At 41.0% G+C, this 19,461-nt stretch overlaps 1 protein-coding gene across 1 annotated transcript in view; it reads left to right on the top strand.

Annotated features, from left to right (window-relative positions):
• The first annotated feature begins 2,535 nt into the window (after positions 1 to 2,535).
• Positions 2,536 to 19,461, top strand: part of ERC2 (ELKS/RAB6-interacting/CAST family member 2) — a 940,128-nt gene continuing 923,202 nt past the window's right edge. The window contains exon 1 of the mRNA XM_061195441.1: positions 2,536 to 3,266. Within this exon, the coding sequence (XP_061051424.1) occupies positions 2,610 to 3,266 (657 nt within the window). The 5' untranslated portion in view covers positions 2,536 to 2,609. The remainder of the gene's footprint in view (positions 3,267 to 19,461) is intronic.

Genomic DNA, 19,461 nt, shown 5'->3' with positions numbered 1-19,461 from the left:
ACAGGTGTATAATTCTTTGGAGGGACTTTTTAGGGAAAGGAGAAAGCTGTATGAAAAATATTTCTTCATACTATATAGAGGACTCTCTAGGGCATAAATGACAGATACCCTAATTCGAATTGCACGTAGCAAAAAAGGAAATTTATGGGTGAATGTATCAGTTTTCTGTTGCCTCAGTAATGCTGCAAAACAACCAACCACAAAACATCAGTGACATACTCAGAAGTATTTATTTAGTCTGTGAGTGTATGGGGCTCACTGGATCTCAGCTGGACTTATTCATGCATCTGTGGTCAGCTGCTTGTTTGCTAGGCAGCTCTGCTGATCTTGGCTGGGCTTGCTCAAATGTCTTGGGGTTGGCTGGCTATTGGCTAGGACACCTTGACTCTATTTTATGTTTCTCATCTTTCAGCAGGCTAGACTAGGCATGTTCTAATTGCCATGGCAGAAGAAAATGAGCAAGAGGGTAAACACACAAGTGCTATTTCAGGCCTCTGCTCGCTTCCCATTTGCTATCACATTATTGGCCAAAGCAAGTCACATGACTGAACCCAGAGTCAGATTGGGAGGGCACAGCCAAGGACCCAGATACAGGAAGGGGTAAAGAATTGAGACCATTAATGTAGTCAGTCTACCTGGCATATGTAGCTAAAATGGCCTAGGGATAGACGTAGCGTCAGTGACTGCTGGATCCAGGTTTTCAAGTGATGTCACCCAGTTTGATTTCACACTATTCAAAGTTTGGCTCTGCTTTCCTTTGTGTTAGCTTCATTATCAGGGAAGCACTTTCCACATGGTAGTACTCAGAAGCTCTATCTTGAATCAAGTAATTCTAGCTAAAAAAGAGCTTATCTTTCCCAATTATTCCAGCTAAAGTCATGATAGGGAGTGTTTTTGGACCAATGTGGGTTACATGCCCATCCCTAAACCAGCTATCATGTCTGGTGGATGGAATATGATGATTGGCCAGGACTGGGTCATGTTCTCACCACGGGCAACCTCCAGAATAGAATGGAGGGAGTCAGCCTCACCTAAACCTAATGAACTGTGGGTAGAGAGTTGGGAACAATTTCTCTAAGAAAAATAGAGAGTATTACCAGAAAGGCGGGGTGGGGTGGGAGAGCTGAGGGAGAATGAATGATAGGCAGGTAAAAAAAGATGTATAATGCTATTAATGCACTTATTGATACTACCAACAAAAACTATTTATTGACTATTCTGTGCTAGGTACCAAACTGGGTGTTTTAAAAGCATCATCTTACCTATTTCTCACAATACTGAGTTAGGTGATTTTACCCACATTTTATTGATTAGAGAAGGGAAGCATGTGACAGTTAAATAATTTGCCTAAGGTCACTCAGCTTGTCAGTGTTAGAGTGGATATTTGAACCTCGGTTGGCCCTTCTCCAAAATCTGTGGTCTTAGTGTTTAAAAGCTGAAGAAAAAGAAAGAACACTAAACATACCCTAAGAGGAAGAGCAGGAGGCCATGATGCACCCCATTAAGGCCATTTGGATCCTAACACTGAAGGGATAATCACAATCCTGTAGACCTAGCTATGTAAATCTGCACCAAAGTACTTGAGTAACCATGACAGGGAGCTTTTCTCTAGGTGTTGTGGGACCAGGAACTCTGACATGGGGGACTGTTTCCCTGTGCCATTTCTGTACAGTTCTAGAGTGGTTACTATGAATATTTATGTCAACCAAACTGGAAAAAATTCTCAAAACACTAGCCTGAAAGATGTGTATGAAGGGGGAAAGAGACAGGACTGCCATGTTCTCTGGTGATACCATTTAGGATCTGGCTATATGTATAGGAGACTTGTTGGTTGAGCCACCTCTTTTCTTCTAGCTCCAAGACGGCCAGTAGGTTCCGACTCATGTGTCAATACCAGTTGATTGGTAAACCATCTAGAGTGTTGTGTTGAGAAGAGTTCTGGATTTTGTGGGAAAGAGAACTGTGATGGATTAGTATTGTCTGTAATGGTTATAGGAGAGGGAGGTAACAGCCTGCTTGACTATTATTTGACATCCTAAGAAGCAACAACTTCTCAGAGTCACTGTCAAGCCACTTGTGTATGGGGGTCATGTCCCTAGGATGGAGTATTTTATAGCTAGGGTCTCTATGATAAGGAATCCTATGGTGAATTTTTCTGGAGGTTCCAACTGTCACTTAGCACAGACTGAAGTGCAGAGCTTCATTTTCCTAAGGAAAAATGAGCTTCTTTTTTGCTCTGAGAACTTTTCACCTTGCTTGGGAGCAGGGTGGGGGGAGTTTACAAAATGTTTACGTGTAGTAAGTAAAGTTTGGGGTCACTATTATTTTTAAATAAGCATGGGTGTGACTCTATCATCTATCATTATCATCAATCTATCACCTATATATATTTTTTAAAAATATAATGCAATTAACAGTCAGAGTTCTAAAGAAATTTGTTTTTGATTATCTTTTTTTCTCATTTTTCAGATCTCTGATTGGATGCATTTTCTGGTACAGACTATGAAAAGAATGCAGTGAAAATTCTGGCCAACAGTGGAAATATTGGCTTAATCTCCAACTTAGTATAGCATTCCTTCTCTTCTGTAGCACCTCATAATAGAAGAAAAATGTATGGAAGTGCAAGAACAATCACCAATCTGGAAGGTAGCCCTTCCAGATCTCCTCGTTTGCCAAGGTCTCCTCGTTTGGGCCACCGAAGAACAAGTAGTGGGGGAGGTGGAGGAACAGGCAAGACTCTGTCCATGGAGAATATCCAGTCCCTTAATGCAGCCTATGCTACATCTGGACCCATGTATCTGAGTGATCATGAGGGGGTGGCTTCAACAACTTACCCAAAGGGCACCATGACTCTGGGAAGGGCCACAAATCGAGCTGTATATGGAGGCCGAGTCACAGCTATGGGGAGTAGTCCCAATATTGCCTCTGCTGGACTTTCCCACACAGATGTCCTTTCATACACGGATCAACATGGCGGTCTGACCAGCTCATCCCATCATCACCACCACCAGGTCCCCTCCATGTTGAGGCAGGTAAGGGATAGCACAATGTTAGACCTTCAAGCCCAACTCAAGGAACTTCAGAGAGAGAATGACCTCCTCCGGAAAGAGCTAGACATCAAGGACAGCAAGTTGGGGTCTTCCATGAACAGTATTAAGACTTTCTGGAGTCCTGAGCTCAAGAAGGAGAGAGTCTTGAGGAAAGAAGAGGCAGCCCGGATGTCTGTCCTCAAGGAGCAGATGAGGGTTTCCCATGAAGAAAATCAGGTAGGTTATGACTCATCTCAGTGTTTTTCAGCCTTGGCTTCTCACAGAGTAGTTGATGCTTTGCAGATGGTACCACGGCCTGTGCAGAAGAAAGTTTGGCATCATCAAGATAGCTATGGCTTAGTATGTGTTTGAACTTGGAGACTACCAGAGGGCATAGGAAATATAAGGTTACAGCTTGTGATCTCCTTGTTTTCCAATAACCTTTTCACATTGTTGCAGAAGAGGGGGGATCACTCCTCATTGGCTAACTTTATACTTCGTTATTTTTGTTTTCTTTTTCAGTAGTCACAAGAGCAGCTCAGATGTACTTCCTTCCGAATAGAAGAGGAAAACGTTGATTTTTGCAAGAGTAGACACTTTAACAGCAACATTTAGAGGGCTACATTTGACTGGTGAATTGATTTTTTTTTTGATGCACCAGCAACATTTCCTTCTAGAATGAGGGAAGTTGGTTCACTAAATAGCAAACTGAACAATATTAAATGGGATTGGATAGGATGGGTTTGATGTCATGTTAGAGAAACACAATAAATTTTAACCTGGTCTTTCTACCTTTATTCATTCAATATTAATTAAGCACCTACTATGTGCTTACTCTTTTTTGATCCATCTTCCATGTCATAGCAAGATTAGTTTTCCCATTGTCTACCTGCAGTTATGCCATTCCCCTGCTTTAAAGCTCTCAATACTTACTCATTGCCTCCAGAATGAAGTGTACCTCTGGCTGAGCCTACAGCACCTTCTACTGGAATGCCTGAGCCAGCCTTTCCAGTCTTATCTCATACCACCTCCTTCCACATCTTCTGTGCTACCTGCACTACCACTTGGTAATTCTTGCACATACTCAAAGTTTCCCACCTCCTTTCCCTTCTGTTCCTTTCCATTCGTGGCCTTCTCAGCATCCCCTCTCCCTGCCTCTTTTTGTTCAGTCCCAGCTAGTCTTCATTTTCAAATCCTACCCATACTGTGAGGCTCATTTATATGCTTCTGTTCATAGGGGCTTTGGAGTAAGACATGCCTGGGTTTATATCCCAGCTTCACCTCTTATTAGCAGTGAGATAAATGCTAAGAGATGGGGAGTAGAGGCTGTTGTGCCATTTGGCTGGAAAAAATTCCCAGATGTCATTTAACTTTCTGTAGAAGCTGGAGGTAATTTTAACTTGGCTGAACTAGTCATTCTCTGATAGTTGGTCCTGATGCTGTCCTAAGGAAGCTCTCTGCCTTTCTTGGGGTCATCTGCTGGCTTCTATCTGTTTCCCTGGCTGCCACCCCTTTGGAGTTCAAGCGTTTGTAGAAGCATTTCTGATCTGTATGAGAATCTGCTCTTTGTTTTCCTTCTGTGTGCGGAAAGCAATCACCTTATCCCTTTGATTATCTGACAGAGCCTTTGCTGGTTTTCAGATGTGGAAGTGTGATTTTCGGTTGGAACAGAAAGCTTTGTTCTTCATTCCTAAGTCAAATCAATGCCCTTCACTATCATTTCTGCTTTTTTCTGACTTTGCTGGTTTATGAAGTCCCGTTATTGCTATGTGCATTTCCCAAGTTCTGTACTGGTTTTCTTCCTTTTTTAGTTGTTTTGGAAAATGGTTAAAGCAGTTTAGGAATGATGCAAGTAGTGACAAAAAGTTTGGAAGCCATTTTTAAAACTGTCAGCTCCAAAATTACTTGTTTCTTATGGTTTTATCATTAAAAAATTTTTTGAGCACAGATCCCTACTTATACATGTATATTTATTTATAAATTACACAATGTGCTACTGTGCCAATATATTATGTTTCTTCTTTGACATTCACAAAGAATTAACGTGGAAAAGAAAAGATAAAATAAATAATTTATTGAGGTACATTTTAATGACGCACAAAACCTTTTTGCTTTGACTAAAAACATTTTAAGCCCCTTGTCTATTTTGTAAGACATAGTTCAGTTTAAAGCTGGTAATACCCACAATTCCACTTAACTGTCCCATGTTACCTTAGCCAGAAGCAAGTGAATGTTTGAGGGAACCTCTTCCTTGTTCTGGAACCTACTATGATCACAGGCTACCTTGGTTACTGTGGGTGACATATGACTATGCAACATATGACCCAGTGAAAGCCCTAGTCTTAATCTGTATATTAAATATAAGTAAGCTATAATTATTTTCTTTTTTAGGTTAAAAATATAAAAGGAGGAAGAGGCATGGAGATTTTGAAAAGTCAATTTACTTGCAATATGAGGTAGTATTACAAAGTAAAGAATATAAAACTTGACAAAAAGCAAGTTATTTAAAAAAACTGAAGTGTTCCCCCTGCCCCCAGAAGTATATCAGGATCCCTTTCAGGGGTATATGAATACCTGTTGGTCAGAATAGGGTAGATCCTGCTGCAGTAATCAACAGACCTCAAATCTCAGTGGCTTAACCCATCAGAGATTTATTTCATATTCACCTGAAGTATGAAGCAGGTCAAGTGACTCGTCAGGGCAGCTCTCCTCCAGGCAATGACTCAGGATCCAGACTTTCCGCATCTTGGCACGTGGCTTCAAGAGTTGCTACAGCAGAGGAAAAGAGTGCCTGCGGTGGCACATTGGCTTCTCAATTCCTTGGACTGGAAGTGACACAAATGCAAGGGGGTGTGAGGTGTAGTCCTCTCTTCTTTCCAGGAAGGAGAGGAGAGTCAGATATGAAGGAGCACTAAAAATTTCTACCAGTGGAGTTTTTATATTTGTCAGAAAGTGGAGCGAGATGAAATAAAGTTTGGGGAAGAATCCAGAGTTCTGCCGTTGCTGCTGTTTCTATTATTACTGCTACTGCAATCAGTAGACATCAGTTGGGGGCTTACTATGTACTAGGCATTGTGCTTAGAGCTTTGTGTACATCCTCTTATTTAGTGTTTGCATCAATCATCTGAGGTAGGTGCTAGATTTTTTCTCACTTTACAGATTAAAAATAAATGTAGAGAGAATAAGCAGCTTGCCCAAGTTCACACAGCTGGTAAGTGACAGAGCTGGGCTTTAAGGCTTTGGTCTATTTTATGCTAACATGTAAGATCTTAACTTTATGCTTACTACCTCCTTATAGGATCACTGAGCTATGAATAGCATCTTAGTATGATAAGAAGATCACACTTCATATGTTAGGTGAAAAAAATGACTAGTTTTGATAGAATGATTAAGAATGTAATTTAGTTTAATTAGGATTTTTGTTCTTAATTAGGAATGTATTTCTTCTTAAACTTTTCTGTATGGAAGAAAAGAATGTAAAAGAGAGAAACAACACTTGATTGTGGTTTCTTAACAACCACAACAACAAATGTAGTTCTACCAGGGGGTATTTGGATAATTAGAATTTCACTAACTAAATTCAGGTGATCTAAAATGATTTGAATTGTGCTATGTGAATAGAAATGGGAAGCAGGTCCATTATAGTGTGGAGGTGAGGATATTTGAATGCTCTTGTATATGAAATTCATAGTTCTGTGGAATTGATGATCACAGGCACAGACCTTTCACCCTTATGTGCAGTGTTACAGAGGTCTCCCATTCATCAGTTCCTTTGCAGTACATTTTGAAGTCCTTGTGGTTCTGTCAGAGGAAGCTGAACCCAACTCCAGATCTAAGGGAGGATGTTGAACACCCGCCCTGTGTTAAAGGAAGTACAGACCTTGGAGCCAATGGGTAGGTGGCTATGACCAAATTTCTATTGTGTGAAGGGTAGACGCCCAGGATATCCTAGATGGATATTCCACCCCAGACCCCCTTCCCATTCACACTTCCTAGGTTCTCTCCAAGGCCCTACTTCTCAGCCACAAAGATCTGCATGTATAGAAATACATTTGGGATACTAAGAGTTGCAGTACTGATGTGTGGAATTTTTGGTTTGTTTGTAGAAACCAGAGTGCCTGGATACAGAGTTATCTGTATGCCAGCAATTGCGCTTTTTGCTTCACGATGTATTTTCTTGATGGAGGGAGAGTGGGGTGGAGTCTCGTGCTCTCAATGTCACACCTGTAGACTGATTTGGGGAGAGATGAGGAGAAAATATTTAGAATAGATGTTAGGCTGCCACTTGAGGTAGTCCCCTTTTTATTTTTAATGGCCTGTGGGGTTAGAGTGGATGTTGGGGGCAAGAGAATGCAACTGCGTATGGGGAAGTTAAGTGACCCGTTTTTCTCTAAAAGATGATATGGTGGTCTTTTCTTTACAACTCCGTTCTATTTACCCATACAATGGAGATCAGAGAGAGAAAACATGGTAGAAAATACATTTTCAGAAAGTTCATAAGGACTTATATCTTGCAGTTTTGTGCATATAGGTTATTAACTTTTCATATCCCTGGATTTTTAATGCAATTATTAACTTTGTATTTTTTTATTATTATTATTTATTTCTTTATATTTGGCTGCGTTGGGTCTGCGTTGCTGCGCGCGGGCTTTCTCTAGTTGCGGTGAGCGGGGGCTAATCTTCGTTGCGGTGCACGGGCTTCTCATTGCGGTGGCTTCTCTTGTTGCGGAGCACGGGCTCTAGGCGCGCGGGCTTCAGTAGGTGTGGCACGTGGGCTCAGTAGTTGTGGCTCGCTGGCTCTAGAGCACAGGCTCAGTAGTTGTGGTGCACGGGCTTAGTTGTTCCGTGGCATGTGGGATCTTCCTGGACCAGGGCTCGAACCCGTGTCCCCTGAATTGGCAGGCGGATTCTTAACCACTGCGCCACGAGGGACGTCCCAAACTTTGTATTTTTAATGGATTATTTTTTCCAAATTAGGTGTACATAAAGCAGTTTTTAGACATTTTCCTAATTCATGCATGGCTAGTCAAGGATCTGCATGAATATAAATAGCATCATACTCTGGGAGATTGTACTAGATCTAATATTTACCCATCTCGTGTGTGCAGAAGTGGGACAAGGTCACTGGGAAACGTAACCTAAGAAGTGTAAGTAAACCTGTCTGGGGAATGTTATGGCTTTTAAGCAATGGTTATGTGATAATTTCTATTTCTGGCTTAACACAATAGAAAATAATCTACTCTAAATCAATATTAATAAGGGTTTTTGATGTGTTTTAGAGCTAGTTTCACATATGATTTATTGATTCTCATTTTGAGCCTGTAACTTGAAAAGGTCGAGGTGGATCACATTTCTGTGTTTCCTTTATTATTATTTTTTCTTTTATTTATATAACTGCAGGGCCATTTCAACAGAGGTCATTCAACGCTGTTCTAAAATATTCATTTCACTGTGAGTGTCCAGATATGAAGAGTTGTACCAGTTGGAAGTGGGTGACAGAATTAATTCTATCTCCTGCTGAGAAGGTGGTGAGGCAGCTGCATTGTGAAGGGGTGTCCATTGACAGTTAAATGCAGCTGCAGTTACCTTGAGTACTGAGTGTTTATGAGATCAAGGGCTTATCCCTGGAGAGTCGGGTCCCATCAGGTTTGTGGGTGGTACTTAAATATATTCACTATTCAGATCTGTCTTATCCCTATATCTTCTTTTGGGCACCATTCCTTCTACTACTTTGAGATCCATGGATCCCTCAAAGCCAGGTTTCCAAAGTGTGTCCAGGGAAATGACACTTTCCAAAGGGGATCTTCTGGTCAAATAAACTTAAGACACAACATACTAGATACTCCTCTCCTAGAAATTCAAACACTATGTTTTGGGTTGAATTGTGTCCCCCCTAAAAAAAGATACGTTGGGGTCTTAACCCCCAGTACTTCAGAATGTGACTTTATTTGGAGATAAGGTCTTTACAGAGGTAGTCAAGTTAAAATGAGGTCCTTAGGGTGGGCCTAATCCAATATGACTGGTGTCCTTATTAAAAGGAGAAATTTGGACACAGGCATAGACATGCACAGAGAGAAGACCAGTGGAAGAGACAGGGTGAAGATGGCCATCTATAAGCCAAAGAGATATGCCTGGAACAGATCCTTCCCTCACAGTCCTCAGAAGGAAGAACCCTGCTGACACCTTGATCTTGAACTTCTGGCCTCCAGAACTGCGAGACAATAAATTTCTATTGTTTAAACCACCCAGTTTGTGGTACTCTGTTTTGGCAGTCCTAGCAGACTAATACAACATATCAGCATGTGAAATGCTCTAACTCTTGCAGTTAAAAATATTTATTAAATTTGTTTAACCCAGCAATTCCCCAAACTTACTTGACCATGAAACTTTATCTTAAACTGAGCACTTATGTATTAGGCAGCTATTGCTGCAGTAATGCTGTCTAACAAGCCATACCAAAACTTGCTAGCTTAAAAAAAGATAAGCATTTACCTCTCCCTTACATATCTACAGGTTGGCTGCAACTTAGTTGGGCAGGTCTGGACTCTGAGCACCAGGCTGTAGGCTGAAAGTGGGATTCAGGTACATTCCACATTCTCTTTGGAACAGCAGCTATTCAGGGCTTTATCTTCTGATGGTGGATCACAGACGCCAAGTGATCCAACCAAACCACATAGACGCATTTAAAGCCTCTGCTTGCATCATGTCCACTAACATTCTGTTGACTAAAGCATGTTATGTGGCCAAGCCCAAAGTCAGTGGGGTCAGGGAAATCTACTCCCTGCAAAGCAGAAAGGGAGTGAAATGAATATATACATATATATATACAAATCCTATCTGTCACAAACTATAAATATTCCTGGAACTAAGGGTATAAAGGCCACACTTTGGGAAAGGCTTCTTTAAGAGCAGCTCTGGAATTGCGACATTAAGTTTGAGACTTCTAAAGTGGATGAACCCTTTCAGTGTGGTCAAAGGTTCCTTCAGTGGCTGGGCCTTCTAATATCCTAATGATGCCTGATTAATGGCTCACCTTCAGGCTCCTCCTCCTCTTCCTGAGGTGACTGACCAATGAAACTCAAGTGGAAATCTGGGAGATTCTAGGCAAACTTTTATTTTCCTGATAAAGGAATAAATGTCACCAGCAGTGCTCCTTCCTCCTTCTTTCTGTCTTTAGTGTCAATATGTTGCCTGTTAGTAACCATGGAAGGAAGGACAAGAAAAGCATAGAGACATATGTCTTACCATCTCTGAGCAGTTGCACCAGCCCCAGCAATGGCCTGCCTCCAGACTTAGTCATGTGAGAAAATAAACCCCTAGTTGTTCAAGTCACTGTTGGTTGGGTATCCTATTACTTGCAGCTTAGTACCTTCCTAACTGATAAAACATAGAAAATCATGAACTGATAATCATTATTCTAATTATCACCAGTCATCATAACCATAAAAATAGGTGCATTTCAGTGAGGTGAAATGAGACCTTAAAGGACCTTACATGAGACCTTCATGAGAATGAAGAAACCTACTTACTAATGGTATTGGGCAATACTCTTTAAGTAGTGACACGAATGCTACTGCTAGCCTGTATAAGCGAAAATGGAAATTATTAGTTCCTGCAATGAAATTGCAGAAAGGCTCAGGTATGGAGCTTGGGGTTGACTGGATCCAGGGCCTCAAACTGTAGCAGGACTTTGTCTCTCCCCATTGTTTCATTTCTGGTTCTCAATATCTGCCTGTATGTGTGAGCCTCATTTTCTCCTTCATGTGGTAGGTCATAATTGAAGCGGTAAGAGATCCCTGTATCTTCATTTATCATTTAGAAAATTTATGGAAGGACTTTGGTCCTGCCTTGGTTATATTCTTTCTCCAGGACTTAGAGAGTGTGTGTGGTGGCAGGGGACAGGTGTGTGAGAAGGTGTTACCATGACTGGTGACCTATTAGAACTGCAGGCATTGGGAGAGGAGCAATTCTCTAAAGAAACTGACATGAAGGGCGAAGGGATGCTCTAGGACAAAAGCAGGTGTCCACTGCGCTGACTTGAGCTGTCCTTAGTCACCCTCTTTCTCCAAAAGTCTTAAGGGCTTGTAAGTCACATCAAGAGATTTGAGAAATTAAGAAGTCAATCATATGTCATATCTCTAAGTTTTTTCACTTTAACTCTGATTTGAAGAGCGAGTGTCTGTGTGTGTTTTGCCCAATGTTACATAGGCACATGGATTTAGAACTAGGGAATATGAACTAGTTTGGCACGACAACATAACTTGGAATGCTGAATCTTAGAAGAAAAAAAAAATTTCATCTTCTTCATCTTGAAATAGTCTTCCTCAGCTCTTCAGAGAATAGTAGCTTTTGTCCACCTTTCCAGAAAGGTGGAAAAACTTTGGTCCAGACTTAGGCAATGACCTACTTAGACTGAAACCACAATTTTAAATGCCTTTTGTCGGTAGGTGAAAACTTCCTTTGGTTCTGAGGATAGATGAGATGGCACGGATCCAACAGTTGATTCCTTTGTTTGCCAGAATGTAGGAGAATGATCCGAAGTGAGCTATACATCTTTGTCACAGATGTCAGCTGATTTTTGCCTCAGTAATCTCTTGCAGTCAGCCCTAGGATCAGCCATGTGCACTGCATTAGTAGCCTTACAGATTTTTATTCCCAGGTTTTCTTATGAAAGACTTGGCTAATGGGAAGAAAGTAAACATTCTTGCATGCCAGACCTTGGGAGAACTAAATGACTTCCATTTTCCATTTTCTCTCTAGATCACTTTATTTTGGCTATGGGATAGCAACAGCACACAATCAACCAAAGAAAACATTTTGGAATATTTCAATGAATAGATTATTTTAGTCTCACTTGTGCTGAAGGCACTTATTGAAACCAAGCTCTGGGAGGGGAAGGCAGAAGGAATTGGTCACCCTCAAAGTATTCACTGCCTAATAAAATTCCCTATAGACAACATCCTCAGAGGAATTTAAGAAGCAAGTCTATATTGACAGGAGAAAAAGTAACAGAGTGATTTTATCGGCCAAAGCAGATGGGGTGGGTTCTGAACCTGGCCTCTTCTGGCCAGAGTGCAATTTCAGTTTCTATAATTAGTTGCAGGTGGAGCTCCTGTGTTGTTGTTTTGGAGTCCACTGACATCTGTGTGCAAATTCCCACCATCCCCAGTTGGCATTTGGACTCAATAAGTGGTTTGGCTTTGCAGGAGTAGAGAAAATTGTAAATCTATTTCACACACACGTAGATAAAGCTGCTGTAAAGGTCAGGTTCTGAAAGCTGTGGAAAGCATTTTCAAAAGTTTGGGAAGTAGATTTTAGGCAGAATGTGGGCATGCAGCCAAGAGCTGGAGCAGCCTGACAAACAGAATTCTGGCACGTGCAATTTCTTCTCTATTTTTCTGTGAAGCCAGCATTTGATTGTATCTTGGAAGTGACATGCAGCCATTTTGTTTTTTCAGTAGGAATATTCTGGAGAGAAGAAGTAATGACTTAAGCAGCTACTTCCTGTCTTATAAACCCATAGCTGGGCTTGTACTGTCTGACTCTGCAATATACATTGATCAAATTAACTTAGTGGTTCTCAACTGGGGGCAATTTTTCCCCCCAGGGCACATTTGGCCATGTCTGGGGACATTTGGTTGTTGCAACTGGGTGGGGTATGCTGCTGGCATCTAGTGGGTAGGCGCCAGGCATGCTGCTAAACGCCCTACAATGCATATTTAGACTCCTCCCACCCCCGCCATATTATCTGTCCAACAATGTCAATAGATGCAAGGTTGAGAAACCCTGAGTTAATTGGATGGTTACTATATCTTCATTTTTCTTGATACTTTGCCTAAACTCAATTTATTCGCTTTGTGAAGTGATGATCAGAACGTATATATTTATGTAAAAATAATGATTTAAAAGGCAAAACGGCTCATCATTGTGTGAGAAAGAATTGTGAAAGATGTCTTTAAAAAAAATCTTGACCTGGACTAGTAACCATGACTCTTCAAATACCTTGAATTCTTTTAGATGTAGACATTTGGTAAATAGAGATCAGTCTTATAAGGAGATGGACAACCTGTAAAGGAAATGAAACTTATTTTTTAAACTGACCTTTTATGGTGCTTTTTGTTTCTGTCTCACATTGATCTTGAAAGGGAGGGTGGATAAGCATTTTTGAGCTCCTTCTATGTACCAGGAACTTAATAGTTGCTTTCCACGTGCATGAGCTCAACAGCCCTGCAAGACATGTGGCATCCCCATTTTACAGATGAGAAACAAGGCACAGAGAGATTAAGTGGTCTGCCTGAGGTCTCACCATTAAAGAGAGCTGGGATTTGAATCTCAGGTATGCCTAGCTCCAAAATTGTGTTCTTTCCACTGTCTTGAAAGGGAAAACAACAGATTTGCTTAAAAACCAGGGAATTTGGTGCTGAAGTGGAAGACCTAATATAGAGTGTAAGTAGTAGTGTGCTCCCTGACAGTATCTTAAGGATGTTGTCAAGGAGGTATACAGAAAGGACGGAAAGCAAGAATGAGGAAGGGAGTGTGTTGCCGGGAGCAACAGAGGATAGAGCAAGCAGGAAGGAGCAAATACGTTCTTGTCAAGTGAATGAGCAGGGGAGAATGCCAAAGGAACGCTCCTATCTTGGAAAGCCATCCAGAAGGCTGAGAGGAGGCAACTCCAGGACTGGCTGGAAGATTAAAACCACAGGTGGCAGAGGAATGAGAGAGATTATCTCTTAGGATGCTCATTAAAGGCCCAGTAGATCCTTTAAGGTGGTTATGATTTTGACAAATTTGCTGGGTCCACAAGAGCAGAGCTTCAGGGATGGGGAAGCTCTTTTTTATGGATTATTGGACCCCAATGAGGATGGTCTCATTAACCCAGTTAGAATTTTCCTGACCTTGTCTCCATCTTCAAGAACATCAGGGTATATAGATGGCCTCCTGACCTAGGAGTCCCTCAACTGGCATCTCTCAGCTTCCTCTTCAAGTAATTTCTGACCTCACTGGGATGCTCACACCTATTCAGGAATTATCTTTTGTATTGTTCTAAATCTTGTCTCTCAAAGTCAGATCTTCCCCTCTTGGGTCCCAGCATCCCTGATTTCTGCCTTTCTTAGCAACTTTGCCCTATGAAACCTCTTCTTTGTCTTCTTTGAGAATCCAGTTCATTTATTCACTGATTCATTCCGTCACTTCTTGGTTAAGGGAGAATGTATTTGCAAGTAGCAGAAACACATTCAAGCATGCTGAAGGAAAAAAATGGGGGATTTACTAGGAACACATAAGAGTTCCTCCCAGACTCTAAGGGTAAGTAGGATAGCCAGGTGTCTTGGGGGGCTGGAATTGAGTTAGTTGGAAAATGATCAGGAATAGGGACAAAGTCTCTCACTCTCTCATTTCTCTCTCAGTATCTGGTTTTATATGTCGCTTGTGAAAAAGCGGCCACTAAAGGAAAGCATACATGTCTTTTCCATTCAAGTGCTCAATAGATACTGCTTAGTTTCTCTATTTCAGTTTTGAATTCAGAGAAACAATAATCGGATTGGCCCAACTTGAATCAGAGTCTGTTCTAGATCCAGTCAGCTGTGGCCAAAGGAGTCATGAGATCTGTGCCCCCCTTCCCACGCCCCACCCCTGGAAGAACTATGGAGAGTCTCTTTGAGAAAGGGCATGTTGGGTAGATTCTCTATCAAGGAAGCCTATGGGTAAGGTGGTAAGGAGGAATGGACAGCTATTTCTGGGAAATATGTTTGTGCAACATATAATTGGGAGATTGCCTTATTTCAGTTATTAGGACAACCAAGACCAATCAAAGAAAGTTAACTACTGTTACCTCTGTCTATAACTAGCTATTTCAGTAGCCCTCTGGAATCTCTTGACCATCACACCCATCTTGTCGATCCCTGGCTCTGATTTTGCCCACTGCAGAAATTCCAGAAGTAGTATTGACTGATACCAGGTTCATGCTATCTTATCTTAGTGGAACCCATATGGCTCCTTTACATAATGTCAGATTGCATCCTGTATGGAACTTTAAAAAATTCTCCACTGGTTGTAAACTTCCTTAGTCTCATTGACACTTGGGTCTCCAAACTGGTTGAAATTTTGGTGATAGTATCTGTAGACTTTTAGAACTAGGCATGTTATAATCTGACATCTTCTATTCTAAGGTGTAACAGTTAGCTTGAGTTCTAAAAAATATTGGCTCCTGAGCACATATTATCTAAAAAGGTTGAAAAAAATTAAGATTCACTGATTTGTCCCTTGGAGGAGCTTTCTGAAATACCCATGTAAAATAATATAAAAGTTCCCAATGAATCCTGAAACCAGTAGAAATAAGTAAATATATGCGATGGAAAGTTGGATAGTGCACATGATGACCAAATTTAGAAACTGCTCAAATTTAGAAATGCAGCAAATAATAAATAAAATTTGCCTTCTGAAATTTTTAAAGCTTCTATCTGTGATTTTAAACTTTGGGGACAAGGTACTTGCTGAGAAGCTTTTGTTAAACTTTGTAGTTTTCCCTAGGAAAATGTGCATAATCTGAATTGTGCACAACATTTCTCCTCCCCACCCCTGTTCTGAACCCCAAGGGCATTTAGGTAAAACTCTGTCTAGATATTGCCATTTAATATTAAGTACATGTATTAGGAGTAAGTAGTTCCTAGTAGTTAATGAAATGACTGAGCTCTTGGTGATATGAGACATGTCTTTGGCTCACTGCTATTCAGTTTGTGCTGAGAAGTGGCGACATGTGCCAGGATTTTGGTGATGCTTAGAAAGTGTGTATTTGGTAAGGTGGAAGCTTGTAGATAGACTGTACCACATTCACTAAATGTATTCAGGTACAATATACTAGAGGTGGTAGATTTTCTTCCACCCTCAGGAATGTTACCTTGAAAGAGTTTGCATAGTGTTGGGTGTCATAGTAAAGTATACGTTTAAATATTTCATTGAGGACTTTTAGGTCATTACGTTTGTCTTGGGGTGCCAAAATTCCCAGTTCACCTGAGAGAATTCTATTTCATTTCTTTGTAATTGCAAATAAATCTAAGACTGCAAATTAAATTATGCCATAGGCATTTGTGATAGAGCAAGAAACAAAAGATTTTGGTGAGTTAGAAAGTAAAGGTTAATTGGGTAACTACTGTGTTCCCAGTTACATGCTCAGGGCTGAAGAAGACTCTAAAGTAGTGTGAGACACACTTTCGGTCCCTTTACCATCTCATGAAAATTATTTGAGAGCCATTTTTTTTTTTATGTAGAATGTGAATAAGGAACATAGCAGTGATATACCTTGTTTTGGACTCTACCTTGGAGCTTGAACATGAAGTTTTAGCTAGGGAAGGAAATTTCTTGCTCATGTTTTTTAACCTTTCTCAGAAGAGTCCTTGATGTGAGCATTTTCTCTCTTCTCTAGAAGCCTAGCCAGAGTCCAGGAGAATGGGCATAGCATCCTCCCAACACTCAGCCAATGTAGGGCCTCTGGAAGGGGTTGGGGAGGGGGAGTTGTGGGGAAGATCTGGGCTCCTGCCTTTCTCAGGCAAGTGTGTGAGGTCTATGAATCACTTTCCCATTTAGCACACCCACCTGACTGCAGTATGTTCCCTTGATAAGAATAAAAAATATCCGTGTAGCTCATAAAGCACTTCCTACATGTATTCTAAATGGAATAATGATATTTCAAACTCTGTGCCAAAGGGTTCACATATGGAGTCTCATTTAATCCCCATGAGGACCCTGTGAAGTAGGTACTATTAGTATTATCCCCATTTTATATACGAGCAAGGCAAGGCTCAGAGGGGAGGTTACTTGTCCAAGGTTACAGTTAGCAAATGGCAGAGCTGAGGTTGAGCCCAGACAGAATAACTCCAAAGTTGGTTGTCAAAGTCAGGGTCGGCTGAAATATCTAGTGGCCAGCCCTGTGTACACAAGGTAATCTTAGGGCAGGCATGGAGTCTGAATTAAACAACTTGGAAGCCCATGTTGAAAAAGTCATTGCCTTTCCAAATCCCATCCAGTATTTCTGATTAGCTTCTATGAGAAAGTCTCAACTTGGTGCCAGTCTTAAATGCCTTCTTAACACTTATTAGGTGTTTCCTAACCTTGTTGTAGGATGTGTAGCGGCATTCATACATGATGATTATATTGTAATTCTGGCAGCCACACTTTTACCCTCTGCATATGATATGTTGCCCGTTCAGGGTTTCTGTGAGCAGACTGGTAATGTGGCATTAGTGGAGCCTGCCTTCTTGGTTCTTGTTGGGTTGTCTTTGACAGTGGTTGAGAGCACCAGCTTTGGAGATTAATTTCCTGGGTTCCATTTCCAGCTGTGGGACTTTGGGCAATTTAGTTTATCTGGCTGAACCTGTTTCCTCACCTGTAATGTAGGTATAATAATGGTACCTGCTTTAGGTATAAATTTACTACTATAAGGGTAAATTTAATAGGATTTAAGTTTAATTGGATTAAATGAGGGAGTTAATGTAAAAATATTTAGCACCGTGCTAGCATGAGTAAACATTCAAATAATAGATTATGATGATAACCATGAGGGAAACCAATTTGGGGACAAAGGCAACACATAAGGGAGTTAGAGAGCTGAGGGAATGACAGAGAAATGGAACCAGAGCCATACCTGAAGACTGTCCCACCTCTGGATTTCCTGTAATTTGTATAAGCCAATTTGAGTTGAGGTTTACTAATAGCCCAGAGCATCTTGATTGGTAGACAGGGCCCTCTGTTTAGAAGCTTTGTGGTTACAAAAATAAGTAGGTCCTAGCTCCTGCCATGAGAATGTAGTCTAGCAGGGAAAATGCTGTACTCATAAAAACCTATAAAAAAAAGACCCATTAAAAAAAGGGAAGAAAGTTGTACCTGCCACTAAAACATACAATTAAAATGCTTTAGAAACCCAGAGAAAGAAGGGATGAGGGAAGACTTCATATAGGGAAAGTGGCATTGGAGTCAGTCCTTGAGAATGGACTAATATTCAAAATGGTGGAAGGTGGGAACAGGGGTGGGTGGTGGGGAATCCAGACTTTCAATGGAGAGAATGGACAAGAGAAACTAGATGATTAGAGATTTATTTCATAAAGCATTGGGATGAAGGTAGGGCAAAAGTAGTTGTCCAATTATTGCACTTATGTTTAAAGAGGAGAAAGAGAAATTGGACCTTGGAGATCACCTTAAAACTTTTTTCTGATCCAAGAGAAGTAAGTATGGTACTTAATATTACATGGAGGCACTGTATTTTGCTTCCATGATTTTTCCTGTATGTTCCTGGCTCTGTGAACTCCTCTGCCACGGTACAGCAGAAAGATGAGTTTAAGAACTCCTCTGTCAATATGCCGATGGTCAAAAGGGAAGGGTGCTTACAGACCCAGCAGAAGCTCTGCGTCTTTTGAGTTGAGAACAGCCCAGTTTTCTTTGGCTCAGTTCTTTGACATGCCTTTTCTGTTATTAATATGTGTGTGTGTGTGAGAGACAGAGACAGAGGCACAGAGACAAAGAGACAGAGAGAGAGATAGAGAGAGAGACAGAGAGAGAGGAAAGGAGGGAGGGAGGGAGAGAGATGGAGGGGGAGATGCCATCTCTAAAATGTCATCACTGGATGCGTAGGTATTGTTATATGCCAAGGAGATGCCATATTACGGTCTTGGGAATGTTTTTTCCCTATTGTCCTGTTATTCTTCCTCCTTTATAGATTCAGTGGAATTAGAATACCCTGCTCTTGAAAGCAGTTCAGATGAGCTTCTTAGGGATGGGTAGGAGAGTTTTCTTGCCTGAGATTTTGACCCCCTTAGCTGAATCTAAGCCAGTTCATGTTGTTTTACAGGTGGCTACTCTGGAGAATTTTGGACCATAGTCAGACTTTTCTATTGCTAAAAAAAGGGAGACTCATATTACATTTTTCTGGTAGGCTGCATTGAAATATTTTCTGCAGCATAAGACAGAAACTATAAATTTTTGTATCACTATAGGGAGTAATAGAGAAGAAAGATGAGGATGATTTCCCAATAAATGCTGTTGTCTAAACTCTTGGGAAAGGCAAACTCTCAAGTTGTCCAAAGAAGAGCACATGGCTTCCAGGTCTAGATAGCTCCACACATTAATCCAACCAAGCTAGACTCCCGAGGACTCAGAGGAGGTGTTTGATTGATTGATTTTTTTTTTTAAACTTTGGCCTGTTTTATTAACCTCTGTCTACTGAATCCCTCTGCTGCACAATCTCTGTCCAGCTAAAACTCTTATGATGACACTTTAATAGTTTGTACCAAAGGAATGGTCTCTCATATCAAGTTCTCTAACCCTAATCTCTCCACTGGTCTTTAGATGTGTTTACCTACTTTCCACTGGAGATATCACTGCTGTCCCCCAAGGGGATCAAACAAAATGATGACTGAATGGCTGAAATGGATCAAGTCAACAA

The sequence above is a fragment of the Eubalaena glacialis genome, chromosome 7 (genome assembly GCF_028564815.1).
Source record: "Eubalaena glacialis isolate mEubGla1 chromosome 7, mEubGla1.1.hap2.+ XY, whole genome shotgun sequence".
Taxonomy (NCBI): Eukaryota; Metazoa; Chordata; class Mammalia; order Artiodactyla; family Balaenidae; genus Eubalaena; species Eubalaena glacialis.
Note: the sequence above shows the minus strand (reverse complement) of the source record. Positions and strands in the feature narration are given on the sequence as shown.